This window comes from Carya illinoinensis, chromosome 6, assembly GCF_018687715.1.
Source record: "Carya illinoinensis cultivar Pawnee chromosome 6, C.illinoinensisPawnee_v1, whole genome shotgun sequence".
Lineage (NCBI taxonomy): Eukaryota > Viridiplantae > Streptophyta > Magnoliopsida > Fagales > Juglandaceae > Carya > Carya illinoinensis.
The window spans coordinates 34944003-34971256 of NC_056757.1; the positions used below are offsets into that span (position 1 = coordinate 34944003).

Genomic DNA, 27254 nt, shown 5'->3' on the forward strand with positions numbered 1-27254 from the left:
CTAGTTCGATACATTAGAAACAAGAAAATCATGAAAACTTAGGCCATTAAAGTCTATTGCTATGGCCCAAAGGCATAAAGTACGGAAAAATAAAGACCGAAGCTCCTCTAAAGACCGCTCCTTATCTTCAAACGTCCGATCATTATGTTCACGCCATAAGCACCACATGATGCATATGGGGACCATCTTTCACACTGCTTTGATTTGAGGGACCCCACCCGGAATTGCCCAGCTGGCCAGAAGCTCAACTACTGAAGCCGGCATTACCCAGTTTAACTCTAAGCGACTGAACACTTCGCTCCACAATGCTCTAGCTATCTCACAATGTAGCAAGAGATGATCCACTGATTCACCCTCTTTTTTGCACATACAGCACCAATCTGAGATAATTATTCGACGCTTACGCAGATTATCTGTTGTCAATATCTTCCCTAGAGCCGTTGTCCATGTGAAGAAGAGTGCTTTGGGGGGTGCCTTATTTCTCCACAGGCTTCTCCAAGGGAATTGGGAATCCGGTTGACATGTAAGAGATTTATAAAAAGAGCAGACCGAGAAAATACCTTTACCTGCCGGTATCCACCACAACTTATCTACACACGAAACCTGTAGTCTCGCTGAATATACACGGCTGAAAAAAGCCTCAAAACAGTTCATTTCCCAATCTTGGGCAGCTCTACTAAAAGTGACATCCCATTGGACTCGGTCCCCTGAAAGAACCATAAGGTCTGCCACTGAAGCTTCTTGGTCACAGGCCACTAGAAAGACAGATGGAAACGCATCTTTTAAGGCCTCCTCCCCACACCATATGTCCCTCCAAAATTTTACACGAGTACCCTCCCCCGCCACCAGTTTAGTGTGTCGAACAAATATCCCCCACCCTCTTCTTATGTGCTTCCAAACCCCCACGCCGTATGTACCATTCCCCTCTCTAGTACACCATCCGCCCCACAAGCTACCATGTTTGTAGTCCACGACCAGTTTCCAAAGTGCTTCCGGTTCCACATTATATCTCCACAGCCACTTCCCCAGAAGGGCCCGATTAAACGTTCTCAAATTCTTAATCCCCAACCCACCGGACTGAATTGGCCTGCATACCTTTGCCCAGCTGACTAGATGAAATTTTTTTTCCTTCCCCAACCCACTCCATAAGAAGTCTCGATATAGTTTTTCGATCCGGGCCGCCACACTTGCTGGAATTGTAAAAAGAGACAAAAAATAGGTAGGTAAGTTAGAAAGGGTACTCTTTATTAGTGTCACCCGGCCTCCTTTAGACAGGTACAATCTCTTCCACCCTGCCAGTTTTCGTTCAATCTTTTTGATTACTGTATCCCAAGTAGATATGGCCCTTGAGGCGGCTCCCAAAGGTAATCCCAAATAAGTCATAGGGAGGGACCCCACCTTACACCCAAGTATATTGGCCAGGTGTCGAGTGTTACTTACATTCCCAACTGGTACTAACTCTGTCTTCTCAAAATTCACTTTTAGTCCTGACGCTGCTTCAAAGCATAAGAGTAGCGCCTTTAGTGTCTTCAACTGGTCTTGCTCTGCCTTTGCAGAAAATAAGGGTGTCATCTGCAAAAAGTAAATGTGATATCGAGATAAAACCCCTACGTGAATCTCCAACTGAAAATCCAGCCATAAAACCATTTCTCACCACCGCCTCTGTCATCCTACTCAAAGCTTCCATGACAATAACAAAGAGTAGTGGGGATAAGGGATCGCCCTATCGTAGTCCACGAGAGCTACTAAAGAAACCTTCTGGGCTACCATTAATCAACACAGAGAATCTTGACGTCGAAATGCACCACCTAATCCATGAACACCATTTTTCTCCAAAACCACATCTCTTCAGCAAATAAAGGAGGAAGTCCCAGTTAACATGATCGTATGCCTTTTCCATATCTAGTTTACACATTATACCTGCTTTACCAGACTTTAATCTACTATCCAGGCACTCATTGGCAATTAGAACAGAGTCCAGAATTTGTCGACCCTTTACAAAAGCATTTTGAGGATTCGAAATTATCTTACCCAAAACCGCCGCTAATCTGTTGGCAAGCACTTTGGAGATGATTTTGTACACCCCACTAATGAGGCTGATAGGTCTGAAATCCTTCACTTCTGTTGCTCCCGGCTTCTTCGGAATCAAAGCAATAAAGGTGGCATTCATGCTTTTCTTGAATTTTCCAGTCACAAATAGTTCTTGAAACACTTTCATGATGTCCTCTTTTACAACCTCCCAGCATGTCTGAAAGAAACCCATAGAAAGTCCGTCTGGACCTGGTGCTTTATCTTTCCCCATTTTTCTGACCACTTCATATATTTCCTCTTCCTCAAAAGCTCTTTCTAACCAGGCCACTGTCTGAGAGTCAATAGAGTCGAATCCCAATCCCTCTACTTTTGGTCTCCACCCCTCTTGTTCTGTAAATAAGTGTTCGTAGAAGTTTACCACGTTCCCGGATCACTGGAGCCTCCATGCAATCTATACCATTAATATTCATCATTTCAATAGAATTGTTTCTCCTATGAGAATTAGCCACTCTATGGAAGAATTTTGTGCTTCGATCCCCTTCTTTCAACCACAGTGCTCGTGACTTCTGTCGCCAAGAGATTTCTTCTAAGGAGACCATTTTCTCCAACTCTGATGTCAATTCAGCTCTTTTGGCATTTTCGACTATGGTAAGGGGTCTATTTTCATTAGCCCTCTCAATATTCTGTAACTCCTCCAACAAAGTTTTCTTTCTTCCCCCTACATCACCAAAAGTATGTAAATTCCAAAGCTTTAAATCATTCTTTAAAGCCTTAAGTTTACCTGCAAGAATGTATGATGGGGTACCATGTAATTGGTATGAAGACCACCAAAGTTTTACCCTGTCCACAAAGCCCTCGCTCTTGAGCCACATATTTTCGAATTTAAAGTATCATAGCCCTCCCTGAATACCGCCACCGTCCAGTAGAATGGGAAAATGGTCTGAGCATAAACGCGGCAACCTCTTTTGGCACACACCTGGGAAATGAGATTCCCATTCCGGCGAAATTAGGAATCTGTCAAGCCTAGACCATGTCTGACTATTGGACCAGGTAAAGGGCCCACCTATCAGCGGAAGATCCAGCATATTCAAGTCAAAGATACATTCAGAAAAATCAGTCATTGCTGGTCGTATATGACCGTCTCCTGATCTTTCACCAGGGAATCTTGTGACATTAAAGTCTCCGCCAAAGCACCATGGAAGATCCCAGCAGCTATAAATACCAACAAGTTCTTCCCATAACAATCTCCTATTGTTGTCAATATTCGGTCCATAAACACCTGCAAAAGCCCACATAAAATTATCTTCCACCATCTTGAAGGAGATAGCAACAGTAAAATCTCCTATAAAATCTTCCACTTTTTCCATCACCCTTTGATCCCACATCACAATTATACACCCGATGCCCCATTTGATGCTAAAGAAACCCAATCTACATAGGGGCATCCCCATACACTTCTCACTAATTCTTTGGTCACCAATTTGAGTTTAGTTTCTTGTAAACAAACAATATCCGCCCTCCAACCCCGAAGCAAATTTTTTATGCACGAACGCTTATTAAAGTCATTCAACCCACGAACATTCCACGACACAATTTTTGGCTTCATAAAGGAGTCGCTAGCCCTTTCCCTTTGGACCTGTCACGGCTCGAGCTACCCTCATTCAATGACCATTTAAGTCTCTTGAGCTCCTTTTGTTTCTTAGTTCCAGCTTTCTTGGACTGAAAATGACTCGCCTCAATAGAAGTGAAAAGAGCCAGAAATTGTTCCTCATAGCCCACACATTCCATGCCCACCACTTGTTGAATCTCCTTGATCTTTCGGAAGACCCAATCGGAGACCTCAAATTCGGTCGGTGCTAAACAGCTTAACGGAACTGGATCTCCCACACCAGGGGATCCATCCCCCCCTAGCTGCACTCCACCCTCCCATTCTACCATTGTGCCCACAGCTTTTTGCCCATCAAAAAGAGTAGAAGGGACTTGTGAATTAGGAGCCAGAACCCCATCAGTATTGTTCTCTACATTCCGATCAGACTCCAAAAAAATATTCGCTATAGTTCTCTCAGCCCCCTCCTCCGAGATCAACTCAAGGTGCATAACAGGGCCGTCCGTCAGTTGTGGAGAGAGCTCCTCAACGGTGTCCCCCACCCTCTCAACCTCATCCTCTGATAGCATCTCAGGAGACTCAACTAAGTCACGAGAAACCTCCAACGTGTCAATCGGCTCATTCTGTGCAGTTGAATCCGGGAAGAAATTCGTTTGAAACAAGAAAACATTTCTCTCCTCTTCCCGTGTCGGTAAAAGCTGTTCCACTAGTATCGCCGGATTTTTCTGAGTCACCAGCGCAGTCTGAATCACCGGCGCAGCCTCCGACGAGATCACCTCATGATTCGGGTTACCCACTCTTCCGTTGGATCCAGTTTTCTCTTCTTCCGGCGACGGTAACACCTGTTCCACCACTATCGCCGGCATTTTCTGAGTCACCGGCGCCGTCTGCAGCACCGGCATAACCTCCGACGATCTCACCTCAGGAATCGCGTTACAGGTCTTACCGCTGGAATCGGGTCTACGGCTCCATATTGTTTTCGGTTTACAAATACCGGGTATGGGCCACTGGACCGTATGGGCCGCCTGTGTTGAACTAGAGCCCAGCTCCACATTCGGACCCTTTCTCACCCCCAAGTCCAGCCCACCCCATTCTTCCTCCTCTACGCCCCGTTTTAGACTTAAAATATTGAGTTGCAAGTCCTCCACTTGCTTCTGTACCTCACTCAACGCCCGAAGCAGATCTTCCTTATTTAGTCCAACAACTCCACTGCCATCCCCCACTCGGTTCTGAGCCCCTACAGAGCAGACGACAGGTCCCTTCAGTCTATCATAGGTAGCGCCCAACTTGTCAGTTTTTTGATCTTGGACAAAGACCCTAGGTTGCTGCAGTGCGTCCCTGTAAGACCGTGTAGGAGCATCCAACGTCGTTGCCGGTGGTGCTAACCCCGTAAAACGATTTTCTCTACCTCCTTCCTTCAACAACTCTATCAGTTTCCTCCACCCCTTACCATCTCTTTCCTCTGGTATAAAGATACAGTTAGGACGGCCACCCCTACTATACTCTACCAAAGCCATGAAAGCTCCTTGGTTGTTTGAGCCCCTTTGTGCTATGTAGCCCCTATCTCCATCCCTATGTGCTGTGTAAAAATCCTTTTTCCCACCTGTTAGACAATTCTCCAAGGCCAAAGAGAACCATCGAGTCGTTGCAAACTCCAACCGCATGTTTCTAACAAACTTCCACCCTCTTTCGGTGAACAACACCCAACGCCCATTCCTTATCACTTCAAAGGATTTCGATTCAATCACAATAATGTTCGACATATCGATTCAATCACAATATTAAACATGAATTCAGGAGCCCAGAAAGACCATTTTTTCCACCTGAGGTATATTGTTGTTGCAAAGAATGTGTGAAGAGTCTCTTTAGTAGTCAATGTTATAATTAGAGCCCATTGAAATCCATTACAAAGTGCAAAAACTTCTCCTTACCAAGCAATGTGAGACCCGATTAACCACCTTCCTACACACAATTCAAGGTATTACACCAAATGTGATTTTGAGAAATCAAGATCTGTGAGCCCTTTGCTCAAATAATGTAATTTTTTTTTTTATAAGTGCTCAAATACTGTAATTAATAGAGCATAAGCATACACACCCATGTATATTGGCCAATTATGCAAACCTTGGGTGCAATTACTGTATTATATAGGTTCAAAGTTGCCTGACAAAAAGTAAAGCACAAGACAGAAAAAGAGTAACTATGTAATCCTACAACTTTTTTTTACAAGAACTATTAACTAACTGTCAAATTCAGGTCATAATTAAAATGACCATGACAACAAAGATGATAGTGATGATGATAATTATAACAAAAAAAGCAGTGACAATAATAACAAAGATGGCGGTCATTATGTATGATGATATTCTTACCTCGAAGGTTAGACTTAAAACCACAGTTAGTCAAATGATTTGCTAGTGCCTCCCCTAAATGTTGTTGCCAGTTTTGTGAGCTCGTGGCTTCCAATACAGGCCATACTACAGCTGTCTCTGTTGTCAGGTTCACACTAGCAGATGACACTTGGGGCTGTCCAAAATTGTAATAAAATGTATCATACAGATTTAGTTTTTTTTTTTAATAAGTAAACAGTAGTATTAATAATGAATAGGCAAAGCCCAAGTACACAAGATGGTATACAAAGAAGAAGGCCTATCTAAGTCGTAATAGTGGAAACAAGAAAATCTTGAAAATTTAGGCCATTAAAATCTACAATTAGAGCCCAAAGAAATAAGGTATGGAAAAATAAAGATCTAAGCTCCTCTAGTGTCCACTCCTTATCTTCAAAAGTCCACTCATTACGTTCACGCCATATGCACTCATTACGTTCACATCAAATGCACCACATAATGCATATAGGTACCATCTTCCATACGGCTTTGATTTGTGGAACATCACTGGGAATTGTCCAGCTAGCCGTTAACTCCGCCACTGTAGCCAGTATCATCCAGCTTAACTAGAATTGATTGAACACTTCGCTCCAGACGGCTCTCGCACGTGAAAAGGACATGGGAGAAGGAAAATTCAAGAATAATTAATTATAGATGCTCAAATATATCGAGGATCTCATCACGCGTTTGTGCATGTAATGGACATCTTGGGAGTGAAAGTGCGGCGCATGCTGAATGAACTATTGAAGAGTGAGGGGTTGTAACATAGCAACATGCGGACGAATTGGGTGGTTGCAATTCAGGGTGGGATGTGAGAGAATCGTTGTATGGTTCTAAGTATAGGTTCATCCATGGTTGGTGATTTCCATTGATGTTTACTCTCCCTTATTTAATGGCAGATTTCACCAACATTTGCCCATAGTTGAGTTTTATCCTATGCTGCTACCTTTTTCTTTTTTTTCTTTTTTTGTTTAAAGAATCTCCATATTTTCTCCATAACTTGGTTTTCCAGCGCTACAAGGCTTTCAACTCTAAGCCCAAAATACAGTTCCACAGTCAAAAAACCGATTTTTTAGAATCCGCAGACGCCAGAATTTGAAATAAATCTCAGTTCCATTTTGATACCAAAAAATGCTGACTTTTTATAAAACTTCTTTTATCTATTGTCGCGGATGTGCAGACCTCATTAATTCAGAACAAAAGATTTGGTTTTTGCGATACACGTTGGTAAGAAAAAAAATTGTCCAAATGTCAGCTCTTCAACTTAGCAAACCTGGCCAAACATCCTCTGTCAATAACTCAAAACGCTATCCCAGTTTGGTTGGTAATCGATAAAGAATCAGAATCAGATTCAACCAAAGAAAAAATAAACAAAAAGGAAAAACTTACTTGATTTTCTAGAATTCTTTTCACACTAGCTGCACATCCCCCACATGTCATTCCCTGCCATATACGTACAGAAATAAAACCAATTAACCAAGTTTTTTTTTTTTTTTTTTAATTTTTTTTTTTTTTTATATAAGTAACCATTTAACCAAGTTTATAGCAGAAAATAAAAAATTAAATTAAGCGAGAGAGAGTTCATACTCCGACATCGAGTATAATCACATCAGGCGAGAGTGCCGTGACCGCCTCGGCCCCTCCAGCAACCAAATTCCCCTTCGCGTCCCCGCCGCCTGATCCATTTTCACCGCCACCGCCTCCGCTACCTCCTCCGAACCCGCCACCGGTCCCACCGCCAGACGCAAAGGAAGCAGCGGAGCTCGAGAAGCACTTTGGAAGGCCTCGTATAGGAGGTATCACCGCCGCAGCGTGCAGGCTCCTCGGAGACGAGGAAACTAAACCACGACTGCATCTGAGTCGGCGAGTCAGGAGTGGCCAATGAAGCAACTGAGTAAGAGGAGACCCGCAGAAGCGATGGCGGCTGAGGGATTTTGAGACGGCGAAGAGCGCAATTGTCGTCGTAGTTACGGGTAATGCGGACTCCATCGGAGAGACAGAGAAGTGCGTCGTTCAATCCTATTTAAAACGTTGGAATACAAGCTGCCAGACGGGACTAAGCGGGAGTTAGCGAATGGTCAAACTTGGAGTTAGCTTTCCAATCTTACTGTGATCAAGCCTAGCTTTAAGTTTACGAAATTACCCCCACCTGACAGCACGCCACCAATAAATGACAGACATACGTACAGTGAGAGTGTCAAATCATGTTAACGAATCGTATTTGTGTCGTGTCAAAATATATATATTATACCATATAGATAAATTCTAACCCGACCTATTAACATAACATATAGTATCGTGTCAACCCGTTTTGACCTATTAGTGAATATTACTAAATAAGTTGACACGATACAATACGATTTGTTTCAAATTATTTATGTAAATAGACTAAATAGATTTAAAATTAACCTGTTTGACTTGATTAAATTTAATATAATTTTCTATAATTATTAAAATTACAATATCTATAAAAATTATAAAACTAACTACAAATCTAAAATTAAAATCTAAACAATAAAAATATCGAAATTAAAATTCTAACCATTTTACTTTTTGGTAGAAGGGTATAATTGTAGTTTTAACTTTCTTAACGTGTCATAACGGGTTGACCCGTTATCAACCCGTTAAGAAATCATGTCTTAATGGTTCAACCCGTTTTGACCCGAACCCATTAAGACTAAACCCTAACCCGCTATTATCGTGTCGTGTTCGTGTTGGATTAACGGGTCGTATAATAAATTGTCACCCCTACGTAGGAGCTCCTCCCTCCACTCCACCTGTCTGGTCTCCTCCTTGCTAACCCCGGAGTGGTTCATTATATTTTTATGATTTAAGAAACAAAAATCTAGTTGCGAATATAATTATGTATTAATATGTGTATTAATTTATTATAATTAGATAAAAAATAAATTTTATTAAAAATAGTATTAATTTAAAATTTAAATATAAAAAAATTAATATTGATACGTAAATTAATACGTGATTTTATTTTAAAAAAATATATTTTACTATGATTAAAATATATACAGATATATAATATGTATTAGTGAGGCACGTGTGCCCTATTGCTAAAATTGCATGGTTACTTATCTGGTTATGTCATGAACACTCTTGTCTCATTAAAATTTTTCAAATTGTATATAATGATTATGAGATCTCAATTATTATTGACAGTTTTTTACAATTATTATTGACAGTTACAGACGGAATTGAGATCAACGATGGTGACTTCGGAAGAACACAAGAATACCTGCGTATGATGGATCTAAGGTTGGCATAGCTACCGTGGAGACTTGTTGGTTTCTTTTGAACGCGGTGGTGCTCTAAATGTGGTGGTCAGCACTTCCTATCATGGGGAGTTTTGATATCTCCCGACTCTGTTTTTGTCATTGTCTGAGGAATTTTTTAATTATTTTGTTGTTCACATCTACACATTACCGATGATTTTTTAACTTGGTTTGTTCTCGCTGCCAGTATGTTTTTTTTTTTTTTACTCAACTATGTTTTTTTTTACTCAACTTGTATAAATTTCAACATGTCACGGACTGTGTTTGGTCTGAGTATTCATTTTTGCAATGGTTTGGGGAAATTTTTTTCTCTTCTTTAGATATTCACGTATTAGATTTTATTCTCGTATTTGGTTTCCTTTCATGTATATTGGTATGATGTTTAGATTTTAACGAATTTATAGAAATTTTAAGGTATTGTGTTTGGATTTGCCTTACTTTTATATATATGAATATCAATTTTTTCTGAACTTGCACACATTCAAACAATACTTGCGTGGGTTTGATTTTGGTCTCATGCATATATGCGCATGATGTAGTTTTTTTTCTTTAAATATTAGAAAATTGGGGAGGGGGATTAAACTTAAGACTTCTTTTATGGAGACTGTGTCTCATGCCATTTGAATTACATACTCTTGACATATATGATGCAGTTAATTACTTTATAAAAATTAAAATATCTTGCAATTAGAGAGAGGAAAAAAATGCATATCCAAGAGATACCGAGATTCAGAAGAAGGAGAATCATTTGGAAGCCTAGAGGAAGGTTTGCGTGGAAAAGTGAAGAGTAGAAAATTAACGAAGAGAGGAAGAAGATAAAGGAAACGGTTTCTGAAAAGTTAAAATCAAATAACGACAAAACAGATAGAATCATAGAATGTGGAAATACCTAAAAGTTAGTTGAGAAATTAGCTAAAAATAAGAAAATAAAATAGATACGATAAATCATATAAAATTATTTTAATTTGTGAAATTATTTTTAAATATCTAATCTGGTTACGGTTGTTTTACTCTGTTATTGTGGTGGCCATGACCGTTGGCGGATAAAACTTTTTTGACAAAGAATAGTTTATTAATTTTTACCTTACCTTATAATATAGAACTTTTGTTGTCCGAATGTTGCTACTGCCCAACTCAAATAGTTTATTTATAGCTTATAATCTTCGGCTGAAAAGAAGCATTCTAAATACTGGAATGCCATGGGCCGCCAACTACCCACTTTTGATCCCTCTTTTATCGGGCACGTACAGGACCAATATGTTGACATGGGTCGTCATGTACTTCCTTGTAGGTATGACCGTCTTAAACTGCACAAAATGCGCATTCTTTATGAACTTCCTACTCTCCAACGGGCGAAAAAAGAATACACTCCTATAAATTAAAAAAAAATAAAAAAAATAATTAAAGAAAAAAAATGTACGTATATTAAAATTGCTCGTACTAAATTTATTTCTTTGGAACTCTTTCGAGACAGAAAAAAACACGTACATACAGAAATGGCAGTACGCGGTAATGTGTTAGATATCAAATCATTGGGCGGTTCCAATAAGAATGGCGGTGGATCTCTAACGCCGTCCGTCCTCATGATCTGCATCGTTGCGGCTTCAGCTGGGTTGATATTTGGCTATGATATCGGCATTTCAGGTTACTCTTCGATCTCTCGATCTCCGTCTACAATCACTATGCATGCATGGGCTATTTTAGCATGACACATTTCATGAACTAAAAGAAAAATGAGTTTTTGCAATCAATTTATCACAATAAAAAGATAGTGGTACGCTAGAAACCCAAGAATTGAATCCCAATAACATCATGGCTTTCTCTTTTAGTTGCAGTAATAAATATGAGATATAAATTCTCGAGTCATCTTCTTCTTCAAAAAGTTTCTCCAATTTTCTCCTGTTTAAATACAAAATAACGATCTTTTCTCTACAAAATTATTTTGAATTAATGACACGCGAAGTCAAAATTATGATGTTTGATTGCAGGAGGTGTAATAACAATGGAACCATTTCTGAAGAAATTCTTCCCATCCGTTTTACTAAAGATGCATGATGCACGGCAGAATCAGTACTGTATATTCGACAGCCAAATCCTTACGGCATTTACATCCTCATTGTACATAACTGGTCTGGTATCGTCCCTCGTAGCTGGCCGTGTTACCACGGCTACAGGGCGCAAAGGCATTTTGATTATCGGTGGCGCCGTGTTCTTGTTGGGTACGGTGCTTAATGCTGTTGCCATGGACGTGAAAATGCTCATTTTTGGTCGACTCCTTCTCGGAGTTGGGATTGGTTTCACAAATCAGGTGTGATGCAGATCTAATTTAGTGTAACTTTGTGCTCGCAATCCATTAAAATATATGTTATCAATAAAAATATGGAGAGGAAAAAGGTAGAATATAAAAATCGCTACGCTCTACCTAACTGAGTTATTCTAACGTCTGTTGTTTTGATATAGGCAGCTCCAATATACCTCTCGGAGATGGCTCCACCTAAATGGCGCGGCACGTTAAACACCGCCTTCCAGTTATTCATCGGCGCTGGAGTGATATTAGCTGCATCGATCAACCTCATGGCTGCTCATGTCGGAGACATCGGCTGGCGAGTCTCATTGGGTTGTGCCGCCATACCAGCGGCGATCATGACGGTTGGCGCGATGTTCATTCCGGACACGCCAAGTAGCCTGATCCAACGGGGCCGGGTGCAGGAAGCCCGAAAATCCCTCAACCAAGTTCGTGGTGTCGACTCCGACACTGAGGCTGAGCTGAACGAGATGATTAGCCACAATGAGGCCGCCAAAGCTGACAACCGCCAGCCCTACAAGGTCATATTCGAAAGACGGCACCGGCCCCAACTGGTACTCGCGGCGGCTATCCCGTCGTTTCAACAGTTCACGGGGATCAATGTCGTGGCTTTCTATGGGCCCGTTATGTTCCGTTCGATCGGGATTAGTAGCGACGGGGCTTTGATTGCTGCCATCATACTTAACGTCGTGAATGCTACCTCTACGCTCGTATCAACTTTTGCCGTTGACAGGTTTGGGCGCCGACTTTTGTTCTTTGAAGCTGGGGTCCAGATGATTGCCTGTGAGGTCAGTTAAGTGTTTATTATGATGATTGTAAGCAATACCAACAGTTACAATTAGCATCTTCATTGAAGAGGATTTCTCATGTTTATGATGAAGGTGGCCTTGGCATCAATATTGGCATCGGAGCTAGGGACTGCGGGAACTGCCACTTTTTCCCAGGGCGCATCAATTACTGTGCTGGTCCTGATGTGTGGCCTCTCGGCCGCATTCGGGTGGTCGTGGGGCCCGTTGACGTGGCTAGTTCCGGGGGAAATATTGCCAATGGAAATTCGACCAGCCGGCCAAGGCATAGGCATTGCCTGCAATTTTCTGTTCACCTTCATTTTGGCTCAGGTATTCGCCACCATCTTATGTCACATGAAATATGGCGTTTTCCTTTTCTACGCTGCATGGGTGTTCATAATGACCGTTTTCGTGGCGCTATTCGTACCCGAGACTAAGGGGATTAGTTTGGAATCCATGGACACAATCTGGCAAGATCATTGGTTCTGGAATCGATACGTTGACGTTGAGAAGAAGTACACGATCCCTGATGAAGAGCTATCATACCTGGCCCATCAACGTATTTCGCTGGAAAGTTGAGTTACCGAAAGAAGTACAGATCTCGTTTCAACTTCTGGGAGCAAGTTCTTCTGTTTTTCTCTTGATCTTCGCTAACTAGTACTGAAGTGGTGGAAGCAGCTTGCATGCAAGTCATGACTTGTGCTAGCCATGCAAGATTCTAATCATGCAGAGTCTCTGCAACTTGGGTGTTCATGAGGGCCATGGAAACAATCAATTAAGTTGAAAATATGTGATATATATCTCTAGCTAGCTCTTCCTATTTATAGCTCCATGGGATTTTATTTAGACTTTGGCCATAGAGCTTGTACGTAATTCACTCTATTCATAGTTGTCATGTTGCGTAGAAAATCTAGATCTGTTAAGATGTTGCTCTTTAATATTCAATTTGGCAAACGATCAGACTGTTAGGATTATTCATGTGTACGTCTATTCATTTGGTCTGTTTATAAATTATCTGGATTAAAGGTTTAATTATTTCATTAAAATTAGTACGCTTGTAATATTAATGTTTATTCAAAGTTCAAACGCCTCCAGGTCCGAGGCTACCCCTTGTATCCTTTTATCTCTTATTGGTCTTCATATTTTTACCAAATCATTTTGATCTGTGGGCTTAACTAGAAGAAGGATTATTGGGAGGCATCGAATAATCTAACCTCATTTTTTGGATTAGAGTTTATATATAATTAGGGGTGTGCGCCGACCCGACCCGAAGCGAGAGGATGATGTTCCGACCCGTTCCGAAGTCGTACTGTTCCGAACGGAATTGTTCCGTAACGCTTCCGTTACCCGATTACCCGATCTGAAATTTTTCGGATCGAAATCGGTTATTCCGTTTTGTCATGAGTTGTTGTCAAGCGGCGATGAGGCAAAGAAAACCCAGGTGATGAGGCAGAACACATAACACAGAAAGAACACAGAAAAAAGGCAAAGAAAGAGAAACGACGATGAGGCACAAAGAACACAGAAAGAACAAAGAACACAGAAAGAACAAAGAAACAGAACACAGATCGGAGACGGAGAAGCGTCTTTCCGAAGAAGAAGAAATTGGTGGCTGGGAGACGGCGAGTCAGGGCTGAGATGGGCGAGTCGCGACTGTGATGCTAGGAGACGAAGAGTCGCAGAGAGGAAACTGAGAGGTGGCGGCTCAGCGTACTGCGTAGGGCGTAGTTTTCGGGAGAAATGAAGAACGAAATGCAGAGCAGCAAATGGAGGGGTTACTGGGAAGGGGGGAGAGTAAACGGCGTCGTTCGACTCATTAGCCGGTTAACGGGTAATTACCCGACCCGGTTTGTTTCAAACGGTTGGTAACTGGAATTACCCGGTTCCGACCCGTTTCTGTTTCGGTCCGATTTATTTGCATCGAAACGGGTCGGAATTTACGGGTCGGGTCGGGTTGCGGCTTAATTGTTCACCCCTATATATAATATTCTACAATTGACTATGTCACAATTAAAACTAAAATTGTATACAAACTTTTGAATCAAAATTGTATATCTAAGAATTAATGGAGAACAACATTGTAAATCAATTTTTATACGCTAAATGATTCAGTCACAACGAGATCTCACAAAACTAAATCAATAAATTGATATTATTTGATGTGGTACGTTAGATTATAAATGTATTTTTATTGTAAAGTAAATCTAATGTATCATATAAAATCATGTCAATTTATAAATTTATTTTTGTAAAATCTTTTTATGACTATAGCACATTTATTTTCTTACTCATATAGCATAAAAACTTATCACGTCACCATAAATTCATAACTCTATAATTTACTATTTAAATACCCTTTACAATCTAGACAGACATGTAATCAGTATATTAAACAACAGTGAAGGTTGCCCATGGTCGCTGCGAACTCATGTACTAGATGGTTCCACGTATTGTGGGTAGATATCTCCAAATGATTGAAAATGTTCCGAGTCAAAATTGTAATAAATCTCGATCCATTTCAAGGGCCCACATAATTGCTTGATCCATGGCCCATACTGGAATGCCCATCTCGTGAGTTTGCTTCATGGACCCTAGATTCATGAAGCAGCGACCATTTCAGTCCTCCCCGGCTCACATTTAAGTCTTATTTGTTTAATCAAAATTAAAAATTTCATCTCATCTAATTTCAATTTATGATTATAATTTTTATAAATTTTAATATAAAATATAATAAATAATTTAAATTTTTCAAATTTTTAATATAAAATTAATATTCAAAAATTATATTATAATAATATTTTATTAATTATTATTTAAAATATCTCATTTTATCATATCTCATCTCATTTATGTAACCAAACGGGTCTTATTTCTTTGTACATATTTTCTCTTGATTTTGGCTCGTCGCGTTATCTAATTTACGACATAATACTGTTAACACAAAATATTTACGACATAATAGGTTGAGGAAGCTGATTCAGGAGAGAATAGAAAATTAAATTTAATGGGAACGGTGCAGATCGCGTAAAAGAGATGCGGATTTCATATAACCAACGGTTTAGATCTGGTAGAATTTCAGCAGGGATCTAGAGATAATTTTTAAAAAAACAGAAAAAAGAAAAAAGTGGGTTGGGTTGAGAGTCTTCAGTCTCACTTTTCTTCGACCTCGTGGCGACAGTAAGAAATACGATTCGGCCAGCAGGGCAGAAAACACCCATCAGAATTGACTTTAGAATCCTTCCCAGCGAACTTTAAATTCGCAGGGAAACACTCCAAGTCTTCGATTTTGCTTCCTCACGTCATTCGAAACGCTGACTCCAGAGAAGTCTCTCACAACTCTCTTGCATTTCCATCAAACTCCATGCGTTCTTAGTTTAATCTCTGATATATATCCAGTCTTCTTCATGGCGGAGCGTGTATCCTACGGCCTCGCTCCTCGACTAGGTCGGATTTATTGGCGTGTTCTTCTTTTCCAGATAATTTATTTATACGGATCCGTTCCTCTTTTTTTTTTTTTTTTTTTTTTTTTTTTTTTTTTTTTCTTTTTATTGTTTTCTTGCCGTGTAGAAATCTCGATGAATTTTAGTTGATTACTCTTGAGATCTCTAGGGTTTTATGAGTCGATGTTTCAGTGTAAATAATTAATTATTTTTTTGGTTGGAGCGAATGGAGGTTGTTATTACGACCTGTTTGGATACTTAGAAAACTACGGAAAATTGATGGGCTCAGAGGGAGTTTTTTCTTTGTTATTTGACTTTTTGTGTTTTGAACACTTTTTTTTTTTTTCGTTGGACTCAGCTAAGCTGGTTTTTATCAGTTGATTGGTGTAAACGGATTAGTTCCTCGAAGCTAGTTAATATTTTTATTATAAATTATTTTTTCCTCTCTTTTGTGTTTCTGCGGCCAATAAAAGCCGGTGGAAGAGTTGCGACTTGTGAGCATGAGCGATTATAAGATGTATTTTGACCGTGCGTCTTATTGGCGAGAGTTGTTCTTTAGTACATGTCTATACTCCTCTAGTTACACTCCATGTTTCTTAACCTATTTGTACGCGTGAGCTAGAGAGCTCCATTACTCTCTCACATCCTCGCTTGCTCACTGTTTTCTGCTCTTTGACGTATAAGGACATGCATACAAACACACACAGTTCCTGTAATTCTTTTATTTTTTTTCAATTAGTAAATTCCTGAAGTTCTTAGATCATTGATCTCCCTTTGATAGATGTTTACCTTTTGCATTTTCTTTTCATGATTTTCTTGTATCTTTTTCTACTCCTGGATAGATGACTCTCTTGAATATGCCCTGTGTACTTGTATGCTTCTTTTGCGTTGATTAATGAATAATTTTGGATCTTTGGAGTACACTTTTATATTTATGTTTGGTATGCAGATATTCAACAAATACTAGCAGAAGCCCGGTCTCGGTGGTTGCGACCAGCTGAAATTTGTGAGATTCTTCGTAATTATCAGAAGTTTCATATTCAATCAGAGCCTCCGAACAGGCCCCCAAGTATGATTCTAGCAAATATTATCAAACTAATTATTAAATAAGCATCATGATTACATGCACAAAGTTTAATTATATGTGAATTCACTGGATTTATGCAACAATGTTGTCTCCCATTGAAATAAGAGCTTATCATTTTTTTTTTCAATCCTAAGTGGATGGACATAAAAAAACTTGACATGACATGTATTCCACCAAGTCAGGTGGTTCGCTATTTCTTTTTGATAGGAAGGTGTTGAGATACTTTAGAAAGGATGGACATAATTGGAGGAAGAAGAAAGATGGAAAAACTGTGAAGGAAGCTCATGAGAAGCTGAAGGTAAGCTTGCAAAAAAGGTCATTTACTTTTAAATGGAGTTTATATCATGTTGATCAATTTACTTATAAAAAAGAAAGGCCGTGGTGATTGACCCTCTAGGATTTGCATATTTTGCTTTATGATATTGACAGGACTTGCATAATCTCTCTGTCCCATAATAAGTGTCCCCCATTGCTTTTAGTATGCACCAAAATGAGTGTCCCTTGTTCAATTGCCAATGCACTAAATTAGTTTGTATCACACGTTATTCTTAACTGTAAAAACTAAAATTTTCAAAGTGATAAGGGTAACGGTGGAAAAATGCTATCAAGAGTGTGAGGCTGCCTTGCATTTTATTCTATTTTCTTTATCTTCATGTTTTGTTGTATAGAAAAGCCATTATTTAGATAGCCATTGTATATTGAGGGATTTACTCATTTTCTCGTTTGGAGGTTTGTTTGTTGAAAAGATTAATTCTTCATATAACTCTATTAAAGTTTACCGAGGGTCTGATGGGTAACATACTTCAAGCAATTTTAGGTTGGTAGTGTTGATGTGCTGCACTGCTACTACGCTCATGGGGAAGAGAATGAAACTTTTCAAAGGCGCAGCTATTGGATGCTTGAACAGTAAGTATGAACTAATTCATATTTCCTTTTTTTTAATCACGCTACCCTTAGATCCTTGTATATTATCACATTTTATTGTGTTGGTTGATTGAACCTTTCTTCTGTGTGATCTCCATATTTATAAAGCTGGTCTTCTCCTTTAGAGCCTTTACTTGCATAAGTGTGCTTCTTCTCATTGATACTTTTTCTTAGACACCAAGATTGTGAGTGTAATAGCCTTGTCAACGTGTGCACAATAGAGGTGTGGCAGTATTCATGTTCTATTTGCACTAAGGAATCTTGACCTTTACAGTAGTCTTGCCAAAAGGCCTCTCTTTGAATTTTTTAGGGTGGGTGGGTTTAAGGTTGGGGTTGGGTGTTTTTGTTTCTACGTCCTCATGCCTTAATGATAATTCTAAGCCTGGTTGTGAGATTTTTTGCAAAGCACGAGTGAACATATGCTTAAGGATTGAGTGATATGGGCTGAGTTTTTATCTTGTATTGCATGTGGAATTTGTGATGATGCTGTTTCACATTTACCACTTCCTCTCCTGTTATTTCATTTTCGGCATAATTTCCACTTTCTTTTTTTTTTTCTTTTTTCTTTTAAATTTTTTTTAAGTAAGAAATTTATTAGAACTTATCAAAATAAATAAATTTATTAAAAAAACCGTGTAATAAGGCATAGCCCAAGTACATAGGAAGTATACAAGAGGTCTCCTAGTTCCTCCTTTGAACATAATCTGTTGTTCACCATATTAGTGCGAAACTATAAATTAGATGCACGAAACTTTTATACTTAATAGGTATTACCTAAAAAAAACACTTAATAGGTATAATGTTTTTATGAAATGATTGAACTTCAATAGTTTCCAGATTCAATACTTATTTTGGTTACTTTCCGTGTACTTGGGCCCCACACGTTTACTTGTTTCAATAAAACTTCATTCAACCTATAAAAAAAATGGTTGGGTTTTTTGTTTATGTTTCTCCTGAGCTTGTTGATTCTTGCAGGGATTTGATGCACATAGTTTTTGTCCACTACTTGGAAGTTAAGGTAATCCTCTTCATTATTGTTGTCATTTCTTCCATTTTTTATCTTTTCACGTTGATGCTCTTTGTAACTTTTCATATTCAGTTTCCCGAAGGGCATGCCAACAAAATTTGCGGTTCATTTTTATTTGGTTATAAAGTCACACCTTTAACCATTAGGCTAAATGGATTAGGTTTAATGATGATTGACTTCTATACCTTCAACTATTAGGCTAAACAGTTTAGGTTAATAATGGTTTACTTTTATACTTCATTAGCTGCAATATTTTATTATTATGCCACATACATTTAGTGTGCCACTCCCACATATATTTGCTGAGAAATATACATCATAATAACATATATAAAAATAGGTGCCATTGCCCCCTGCAATAGTAAAGTCTTAGGTTACTAATCACAAGTGTGTGGATTGGAATTTTGAGAACTGGCACTTCAGGAAAAAGTAAGAAGTGGAGAAAAAAGAAATCTTGAAGATAGGATTATATCCAAATCACCCCACATAAGTAGGACCAGTACTGGGTAATGACCCGTTTATATTACTTAGCTAATGTATGCCTTAATTATTTTTAACAATGCTTTAGAGGTGCTCCTGCTCTTGAGTTATTTTGAGAAGCGACACTCTGGAAAGTACATTTAGTTATATGTGAAAGTGCAATAACTGGCTAGTATTTTTCTATGGCGAGCTTTGAGCCGTGTAACTTTTCGAAATCATTTCATTTGTAAGATGGCCCAAATCCCAGTTTTTTATAATAGGATATATGATTCCAGTTGGTCTATTTTCTTTCCATAACAAAGTATTTTGTTAGGAAGTCAAATACAGCATGATGTAAATATTTTTACTAATGGATTTTTGTATTTGTACTTTTCCCATCAGGGAAATAGGACAAATATTGGAGGTATTAGAGAGAGGGATGAGTTTGCATCCGATTTCCAGAAGGACAGCCCTCTGAGTTCTAGCTTTCCCACAAATCATAAAGGGGCACCTTGCGGAAGTACAGATTCCCCAAGCCCAACCAATTCTCTTACATCGTTATATGAAGATGCAGATTCTGGTATTTTCTGCCTCTAATTTGTTAATAGAGGCCACCTTTTGCTCTCCCTTTTGGCCTGATCTTGACTGATCCTGTGTCATATACTTTCAACCATGCATGTGACTGTCTGTTAATATCTGTGGGATTTGATGCAGAGGATAGTTATCAAGCAAGTTCAAGATCTCGCTTTCTTGAGTCACCATCAATGGAGAATGGTCCTCTGTCAGACAGGATGGATGCTGGTGGTGCAAGTTCTTATTTTGTGCATCCCTCTGCAGGTGAGTGTGTTGCTACTTGTCTTTTTCTCGATCTTCCTTTACATTCTTTTCAAGTTCTTATCCATTCATGGTATTGCCTCATCTCACAAGCTCTTAAATGGTGGTTTGAGCTGACTGTACACTTTAAACCCTTTCCAGATAATTATTCTGTGTCATTAATTGGGGCAAATTATATCTCAGACGTCCAGAAAGATGGACCTAGAGATAGTGATGGTATTACTCATGTGACTGGTTCCCAAGACGCAATTGATTTGGCATCCTGGGAGGCGGTCTTGGAAAACTCCAGAGGATTCCATTCCTCTGTAGCTTCTCGTGCATCATCTGAACCTCAATCTACCTTAACGGATATCTTCCTTGGACAAGAAAATATGACTATAGGTGAGCATTTAACTGGCGAGAGTGTCCTCAAAGAAGAGTTTCAGAATACTGTGCCAAGGGAACCAAATTGGCAGGTACTATCCCAATCTTCTACCCCAACTATTGGTATTATCTACATGTATTTACCCTTTAGCATCTCATGAAAAGTCAGTTGCTGAAATCCTTTTTTTTTTAAAGAGAAAAGTTAGTTGCTGAAATCATATTCCCATGCAAAAAAAATTATTTTCCATGCATGGAATACCTAGCTGACCTTGGGGATCATGTGCATAGGGTCTAACTTATAGTTGTGCAATGATTCACTGAATCACTTTAGTACTTCCTCTCCAACCCAGATTGACTCCACATAACCGCTCCCATGTGTAATGATCTGATAAGAGTCTTAACTGTTTGACTTCATAGACAAACTTGACTATTCTGAAGTCATTATGCAGTAGTCTTCTCATAACTGAGGAAGCAGCTGGTCTATTGAATATACTGAACCAAACATTAAACTGGTTCACGGTTTATCACAAGGACTATTCATTCAATCTCGTTATGTTTATGTTCTGATCTTAGATTCTTTTATCCAGATATCTTATGGCAATAATTCAGTACATTTGTCCACATGGCCTATGAACCAGTTATCAAATTTTGAATTGGAAAATGATCTGGATACAGCTTTATTTGAGCCTGGAACTCTTAATATGAATGCGAGAAGTGCTCCTGAGCCGTTTTCTACTCATCCAGTTCAGCAAAATGAACAACCTGTGCAGAACTATCTTCAAACACAGCTTACAAATGCTGAATCTCAGTTTTCAATAAAATCAAATTCCGAAACCGATATGCTCTTTGAGGGATCTAATGGCAACTATGCCTTGACTCTGAGAAAACCATTGTTAGATGGTGAAGAGGCTTTGAAGAAAGTTGACAGTTTTTCTCGATGGGTTACTAGAGAACTTGGAGATGTAGATGATTTGCATTTACAGAGCTCGTCTGGTTTATCATGGAGCACTGTCGAATGTGGAAGTGTAGTTGATGATTCCTCGTTGAGTCCCTCTCTATCTCAGGACCAGCTTTTTAGTATTTTAGATTTTTCACCAAAGTGGGCTTACACAGATTCAGAAACTGAGGTACCGAATACATATTTTCATTGTATCCATGCCAATAAAAAAAGTAGAAGAGAAGGGCAAAGGCCCAAATTATATCTCGAGTTGATTTTGCTCTACAAGTAACATGACCGAGCTTCTAAACTGTGTGCGCATGCGGATTCTATATATTTATGTTTTGGGATTCTAAAAAATTTTGAGAATGTTCTCTGGATGATCTTAAAAGATTTTTTTTTTTTCAATACATTATATCTCTGGGCGATAGCAATAGATTAGACTTAGTTTCCATGACTTCCTTGCATCTATCTCTGGTTCCTAATTTGGTGCATTCTCTTGTATACGTCTTGTGGACTTGAGCTATGTCTATTTTATATGAATAAAATTTTTATGCTTATAAAAAATGTTTTGTGCTACTTTCTTGACCAAGTGGTAAATGACATGCTATTTTCACAAAAATAAGAATGTTAATGACCTGCTAGATTTTTGTTAATCACACACTGGTAAATCATAATGGGCTAGTATGTTGCTTCTCTTAACTCATGTATTGTTATGTTCTTATCATTTTGTTGATTGGTGCATGTTTTGTTTATGCTTCATATACGAATGACTTTTTGCCACTTAAGCAAATTACTATTTTACATTTTCCAACTTAATTCTACTACTTTGCTTCCCAACTTTCTCAAAATTCATCAATTTTGTTGTGAAGTGTTCCATTTGTACTGTTTCCAACTTGGTCTAGGTTCATTCAAATTTCCATTCCTTTCTACTGTTAAAGAAATATACTGTTGTATTTTTTATTGCTTCTCAATTTCTGTTATTCAAAACAGGTTCTGATAACTGGAACATTTTTAAAGAGTCTACCCGAGGTAACAAAATGTAACTGGTCATGTATGTTTGGGGAAGTGGAGGTTCCTGCAGAAGTTTTAGCGAATGGGATTCTTTGTTGCCATACTCCACCTCACACCGTTGGGCAAGTCCCTTTTTATATAACATGCTCCAACAGGGTAGCCTGTAGCGAAGTGCGTGAGTTCGACTATCGAGTGGGCTCTATTAAAGATATAGATATTGCAGTTATCTACAGTGGTGCTGCAAATGATATGCATCTTCATTTGCGTCTTGAGAGGTTACTTTCTCTGAGATCTGTCATCCCTCCAAGTCACGTGGTTGAAAGTGTTACTGTGAAACAGGAGTTAATCAGCAAGATTATAACATTGAAGGAGGAAGAGGAATATAACCAGACTCCAGAGCCAATCTTGCAGAGGGGCTTGTTCCAACACGAAGTGGAGTATCTCCTTAAACTGTTGCTGAAAGAGAAGTTGTACTCATGGCTCCTCCGTAAAGTATGTGAAGGGGGTAAAGGGCCTAATATATTGGATGATGATGGGCAAGGTGTGATACATTTAGCAGCTGCCCTTGGTTATGATTGGGCCATAAAACCAATCGTAACAGCAGAAGTTAGTATCAATTTCCGGGACATAAATGGATGGACTGCCCTTCATTGGGCTGCGTCTTGTGGCAGGCAAGATCCTCTGAACTTGATACTTATGTATTCTAAATTCTATTGAACTTAGGCTGTACTCTTTATTGCTAAAATCCAATCTTTAATTTTTATATTAGAGCCTAGCCTTCCCCATCTTGACCCATTTCAGACTCTGGAAATGCAACTCAAAGTATTTTCTGATATATAGTCTGCATTATAGATGAAGAGGCCAATTTAAGAGTTTGTAGCCTGTGAAGGATTTCTATTGAGACCCTCCCTCTCCCTTGCTCTGTCTTCGTGCAACCAAAAATGCGACTAAAGCCTTATACCATACTTATGGTTATGAAGGCCTTCTCTTTTATATTTGACTTTTCAAGCTTCAGTTCTCTCATTGGCTTCTTTTATTCATGTGCAGATAACCTGCACAGAAATCATAACAAACTTGATTTGAAGTGTCCAAATTTCATTTCATCAGTTACTTGGTCTTGGATTGAGTTGCAATTTGTTTCAGCTGCTATGCAATCTCTATTTGTACGGAATAACTAATGTTTCATTTATTTTGTGCATTTATGTATCCTTGTTAAAATTAGAGAGCAGACAGTAGCATTCCTTGTCTCTCTAGGTGCCGCACCTGGAGCATTGACAGATCCATCTCCTCAATTTCCTTTGGGTAGAACACCAGCAGACCTGGCATCTGGAAAGGGACACAAAGGAATCTCTGGTTTTATTGCAGAGTCTTCCTTGACCAGCTACCTCAAATCCCTAACAATGAATGATCAAACAGAAGATGGAATGCCAGAAGTTTCTGGAACGAAAGGTGTGCTAACAATTTCAGAACGGACAGCAACACCTGTGAATTATATTGACGCGGCAGATGCACTGTCGCTGAAGGATTCACTTAATGCTGTCTGCAATGCCACACAAGCTGCTGATCGTATACATCAAATGTTCAGGATGCATTCATTTGAAAGAAGGCGGATAACTCAGCATGATGATGGTGGTGGTAGCTTGTCAGATGAATGCGCTCTTTCACTTGTATCTGCCAAGACACGCAAGCCTGGGCAAAGTGATAGATTAGTCCATTCCGCTGCAACACATATACAGAAGAAGTACCGTGGTTGGAAGAAAAGAAAAGAATTCTTAACAATCCGTCAAAGAATTGTCAAAATTCAGGTTTGTTTGCTACTATCCTGCTGTTGATTTTCTGAGGTCTTAATGATGTTTTTTTCAGTTCTCTCTCTCTCTCTCTCTCTCTCTCTCTCTCTCTCTTAAATATAGATGATACTTATCCCAATAGGAAGGGGACCTTTATTATTGGGTAAGTTGCATGAAAAACTAAATATTCTATTAATTTATCTTCAACAAACTTGTAAGCCATCAATTGTGAAATTATAGCTGATTTATAATTGTTGTGTGAAGGCCCATGTCAGGGGACACCAGGTGAGGAAACAATATAGAACCATCGTCTGGTCTGTAGGAATTTTGGAGAAGGTTATATTGCGCTGGAGACGTAAAGGGATTGGTTTGCGGGGATTCCGACCAGATGTACACAAAGACCCCAAACCACAAGTTGTGCCCTCAGCAGAGGATGATTATGATTTTCTTAAAGAAGGAAGAAAACAGACAGAGGAAAGGTTGCAAAAAGCTCTCACTCGGGTGAAGTCTATGGTGCAGTATCCAGAGGGACGGGCTCAATACCGTAGGCTGCTAACAGTAGTTGAAGGGTTCCAAGAGACCAAGGTATATATTTTAAACGTTTTTTTATTTGTTTATTTATTAATGCAACATCTTAGTATGCTAGTTTTATCAGACAAACCACTTGTAAGAATCATTTTAAAACAAATCCAATGATGATTTTATATGTAGTAGCTTGCACATATTTTTAGTACTTGATGTGGAATCTTTGTTGGCATGCCTGCATTTGAGTTTATATACTATTTGGGTTTCTTGATTTGATAGCTTAAATTTTTGGGCCAAGGCTCCGAGCCTCCAATATAATAGTTTTTATCTCGTCATGGCGTCCCCATTTTTTGGTTGGAAACCTCCACTGGCTAATCAATTCTTCTTCCCTTTTTTTTTTGTTTTTTTGTTTTTTGTTTTTTTTTTTTCTGGACTTGCAAGATTTGCATTTGGTTCACACTTATTAAGTGGGTTTGCATGAGGAAGGGTGTTAGTGTGGTTTGCTTGGTTTACATAAATAGGCCATTTCCTAATTGCTTGAGCTTGTCCTTTTAGGTCTCTGACGATTACTGTAGTGTACTTTATATATACTTGCGTCCCACGGCCTAATATTCTAAGCTTTGGAGACTAATGCTTACTAACATGGTGCTAAGCTTTAATTTGTTCAACGCAAAGCATTTTCTCTCGATAAACAGTTTAAAAAAATGATCTCTATTGTTTGCATGAAACATTAAAAAGTGAAAATATTCTTTCAGGTTTGTTTTGTTCTGAATATTTTTCCTAAAAACCTACAAAATCCAGAACACAAAAGCCATTGTCAGCCTGGGGCAGCAGTTCTAGATTCGGGGACGTTGGATCTGGAGTTGATTGGCCAGGGCATCCATAGATGAGTGCAGGGTTGGTGGCACTAGCTTGGGCACCCTCTTTGAGAGCAAGTAGTGCCAATGAAATGAGAGGACTACCATGAAAACATTTTCCCAAGTTGCATTTTTTGTGTTGCACCAAACATTAGAAAAGCAGAAAATATTTTCAGAAAACTTATTCATTTTGCTTAAACGAAAGGAAGAAGCTCATAAAAAATGGAAGAGTTCTAACTTGTAATTAGGTGTTCTCTTATGTATACTTTTTGTGTACTTAGGCTATGTCTATTAACTTGTTTCAATAAAAATTTATATTACTTCTTATCAAATAAATAAATAAAATTTTATATTACGTTTGAGAAAAAAAATGGAAGAGTTTGTACATTTTGTTCTTAGAATTCCCATTTTGGACCCCTCTTCTTCTGTTGATTTGGGTTGGGTCTGATTATGTATGGCTTTGTATGCTGGTATCAAGACCAATGATGAGTTTCCCAAATTTTCTCCTCTTGGTACCAGGACGTTCAAATTCTGACAGGTTGTTCTTTCCATTATAATTTTGGGCAGGCAGGTCATATGGCCTTGAACAGTCCTGAAGAAACAGGTGATGTTGATGAGGATGAAATTAATATCAATGCCCTGCTGGACGATGAAATGCTGATGGATGATCAGGCGTTCATGTCTATAGCATTTGAGTAAACCTCTGCCGCGTCTTCACCATTGTGTCCAACCTGTATTCTAGATCTCTAGCTTTGTTGCAGCAATCATGGAGGTAATAAAATCTGTGAATATGATGTCTAATTCTCATGCCATCCATGAATTTCCAGCGGGTTTACAGTTACATAGTAATGATAAGCAATTTTTCTCTGCACAGCTATTGTAATTTGTTTTCTCAGCCTTAGTACTTTGTTGTATGTTCGCAGAATACAGTAGTGGCTCACAGCGACAATATATTAACAAGCACATTTCTGATATACCCATTGGATTTGGGCCAATTTAGTAAGAAATAATCATCAACAGAAAACCTTGGAGAGGGTTTGCCAATCAGATTATTTATTTATATATATATATATATATATATATATATATTTCTTTAAATCTCAACGAAATATGGTTTAACTATAATATATGCTTTTTCCTCTCTTCAAAAAAAAAAAAAAAAAACCTTTTCCAATCATGAGTCGATTCACAGTTTTTATAAATCTAAAAAAAATCAAAATTATTTTTACAAAATCTCAAATAAGCATTCTCATCTCATATAACTTTTATATTTCAATGGACTCATTCGCTTTTGCAAGCACATGAAACAAATATTTGAATTGTACCATTCTCACAAAAACTAGACATGCCTGAAAAAAATATATATTTTCCTCAACTTTCAAAATGCAATCTTGTTCAAAATTAAGGGTGGTAATATGTGATACAAGTCATGAATTCAATAGTAACACAACACGACACGAATTTAGTGAGTTGAGATTTGATATTAATGGGTTCAGGTAAAAAATGGTTGATTCGTTAATACACGATTTATAAATGGATTAACCCATTTAACCTGAAATTAACTCGTATTGACCTGTTTAAATTTTATTTTAAAAT

At 38.6% G+C, this 27254-nt stretch overlaps 3 protein-coding genes across 7 annotated transcripts in view; 2 read left to right on the forward strand and 1 right to left on the reverse strand.

Moving 5' to 3' along the window:
- Nucleotides 1-8099, reverse strand: part of LOC122312857 (copper-transporting ATPase PAA1, chloroplastic) — a 34468-nt gene extending 26369 nt beyond the window's left edge. For 2 of the 4 annotated variants that reach the window (XM_043127512.1, XM_043127510.1), the window contains exons 1-3: nucleotides 7612-8097; nucleotides 7414-7467; nucleotides 6010-6163 (exon numbers count right to left, since the gene is read on the reverse strand). In XM_043127512.1, the coding sequence (XP_042983446.1) occupies nucleotides 6010-6163; nucleotides 7414-7467; nucleotides 7612-8013 (610 nt within the window). In that variant the 5' untranslated portion in view covers nucleotides 8014-8097. Of the gene's footprint in view, nucleotides 1-6009; nucleotides 6164-7413; nucleotides 7468-7611 lie in introns of all 4 variants that reach the window. The other 2 variants (XM_043127511.1, XM_043127513.1) reach the window with 2 other exon arrangements.
- Nucleotides 8100-10744: 2645 nt separating this feature from the next.
- LOC122314353 (sugar transport protein 5-like) lies at nucleotides 10745-13477 on the forward strand. Its single transcript, XM_043129876.1, has 4 exons — nucleotides 10745-10955; nucleotides 11300-11619; nucleotides 11772-12404; nucleotides 12498-13477. The coding sequence occupies exons 1-4, from the start codon at nucleotides 10808-10810 to the stop codon at nucleotides 12981-12983; spliced, it is 1587 nt and encodes a 528-aa protein (XP_042985810.1). The 5' UTR covers nucleotides 10745-10807; the 3' UTR covers nucleotides 12984-13477.
- A 2085-nt stretch (nucleotides 13478-15562) lies between these two features.
- On the forward strand, nucleotides 15563-26702 carry LOC122313309 (calmodulin-binding transcription activator 2-like). 2 transcript variants are annotated; one of them, XM_043128187.1, is made up of 13 exons: nucleotides 15563-15848; nucleotides 16794-16913; nucleotides 17114-17229; nucleotides 17749-17837; nucleotides 18831-18873; nucleotides 19744-19921; nucleotides 20056-20178; nucleotides 20317-20630; nucleotides 21126-21665; nucleotides 22469-23160; nucleotides 23712-24294; nucleotides 24541-24861; nucleotides 26226-26702. In XM_043128187.1, exons 1-13 carry the CDS (start codon nucleotides 15809-15811, stop codon nucleotides 26355-26357), a joined length of 3291 nt encoding a protein of 1096 aa, XP_042984121.1. In that variant the 5' UTR covers nucleotides 15563-15808; the 3' UTR covers nucleotides 26358-26702. The 2 variants fall into 2 exon arrangements, with proteins under 2 accessions (XP_042984121.1, XP_042984122.1); XM_043128188.1 differs by lacking the exons at nucleotides 15563-15848; nucleotides 16794-16913 and having other exon boundaries at nucleotides 17108-17229; nucleotides 17740-17837.
- The last annotated feature ends 552 nt before the right edge of the window (nucleotides 26703-27254 follow it).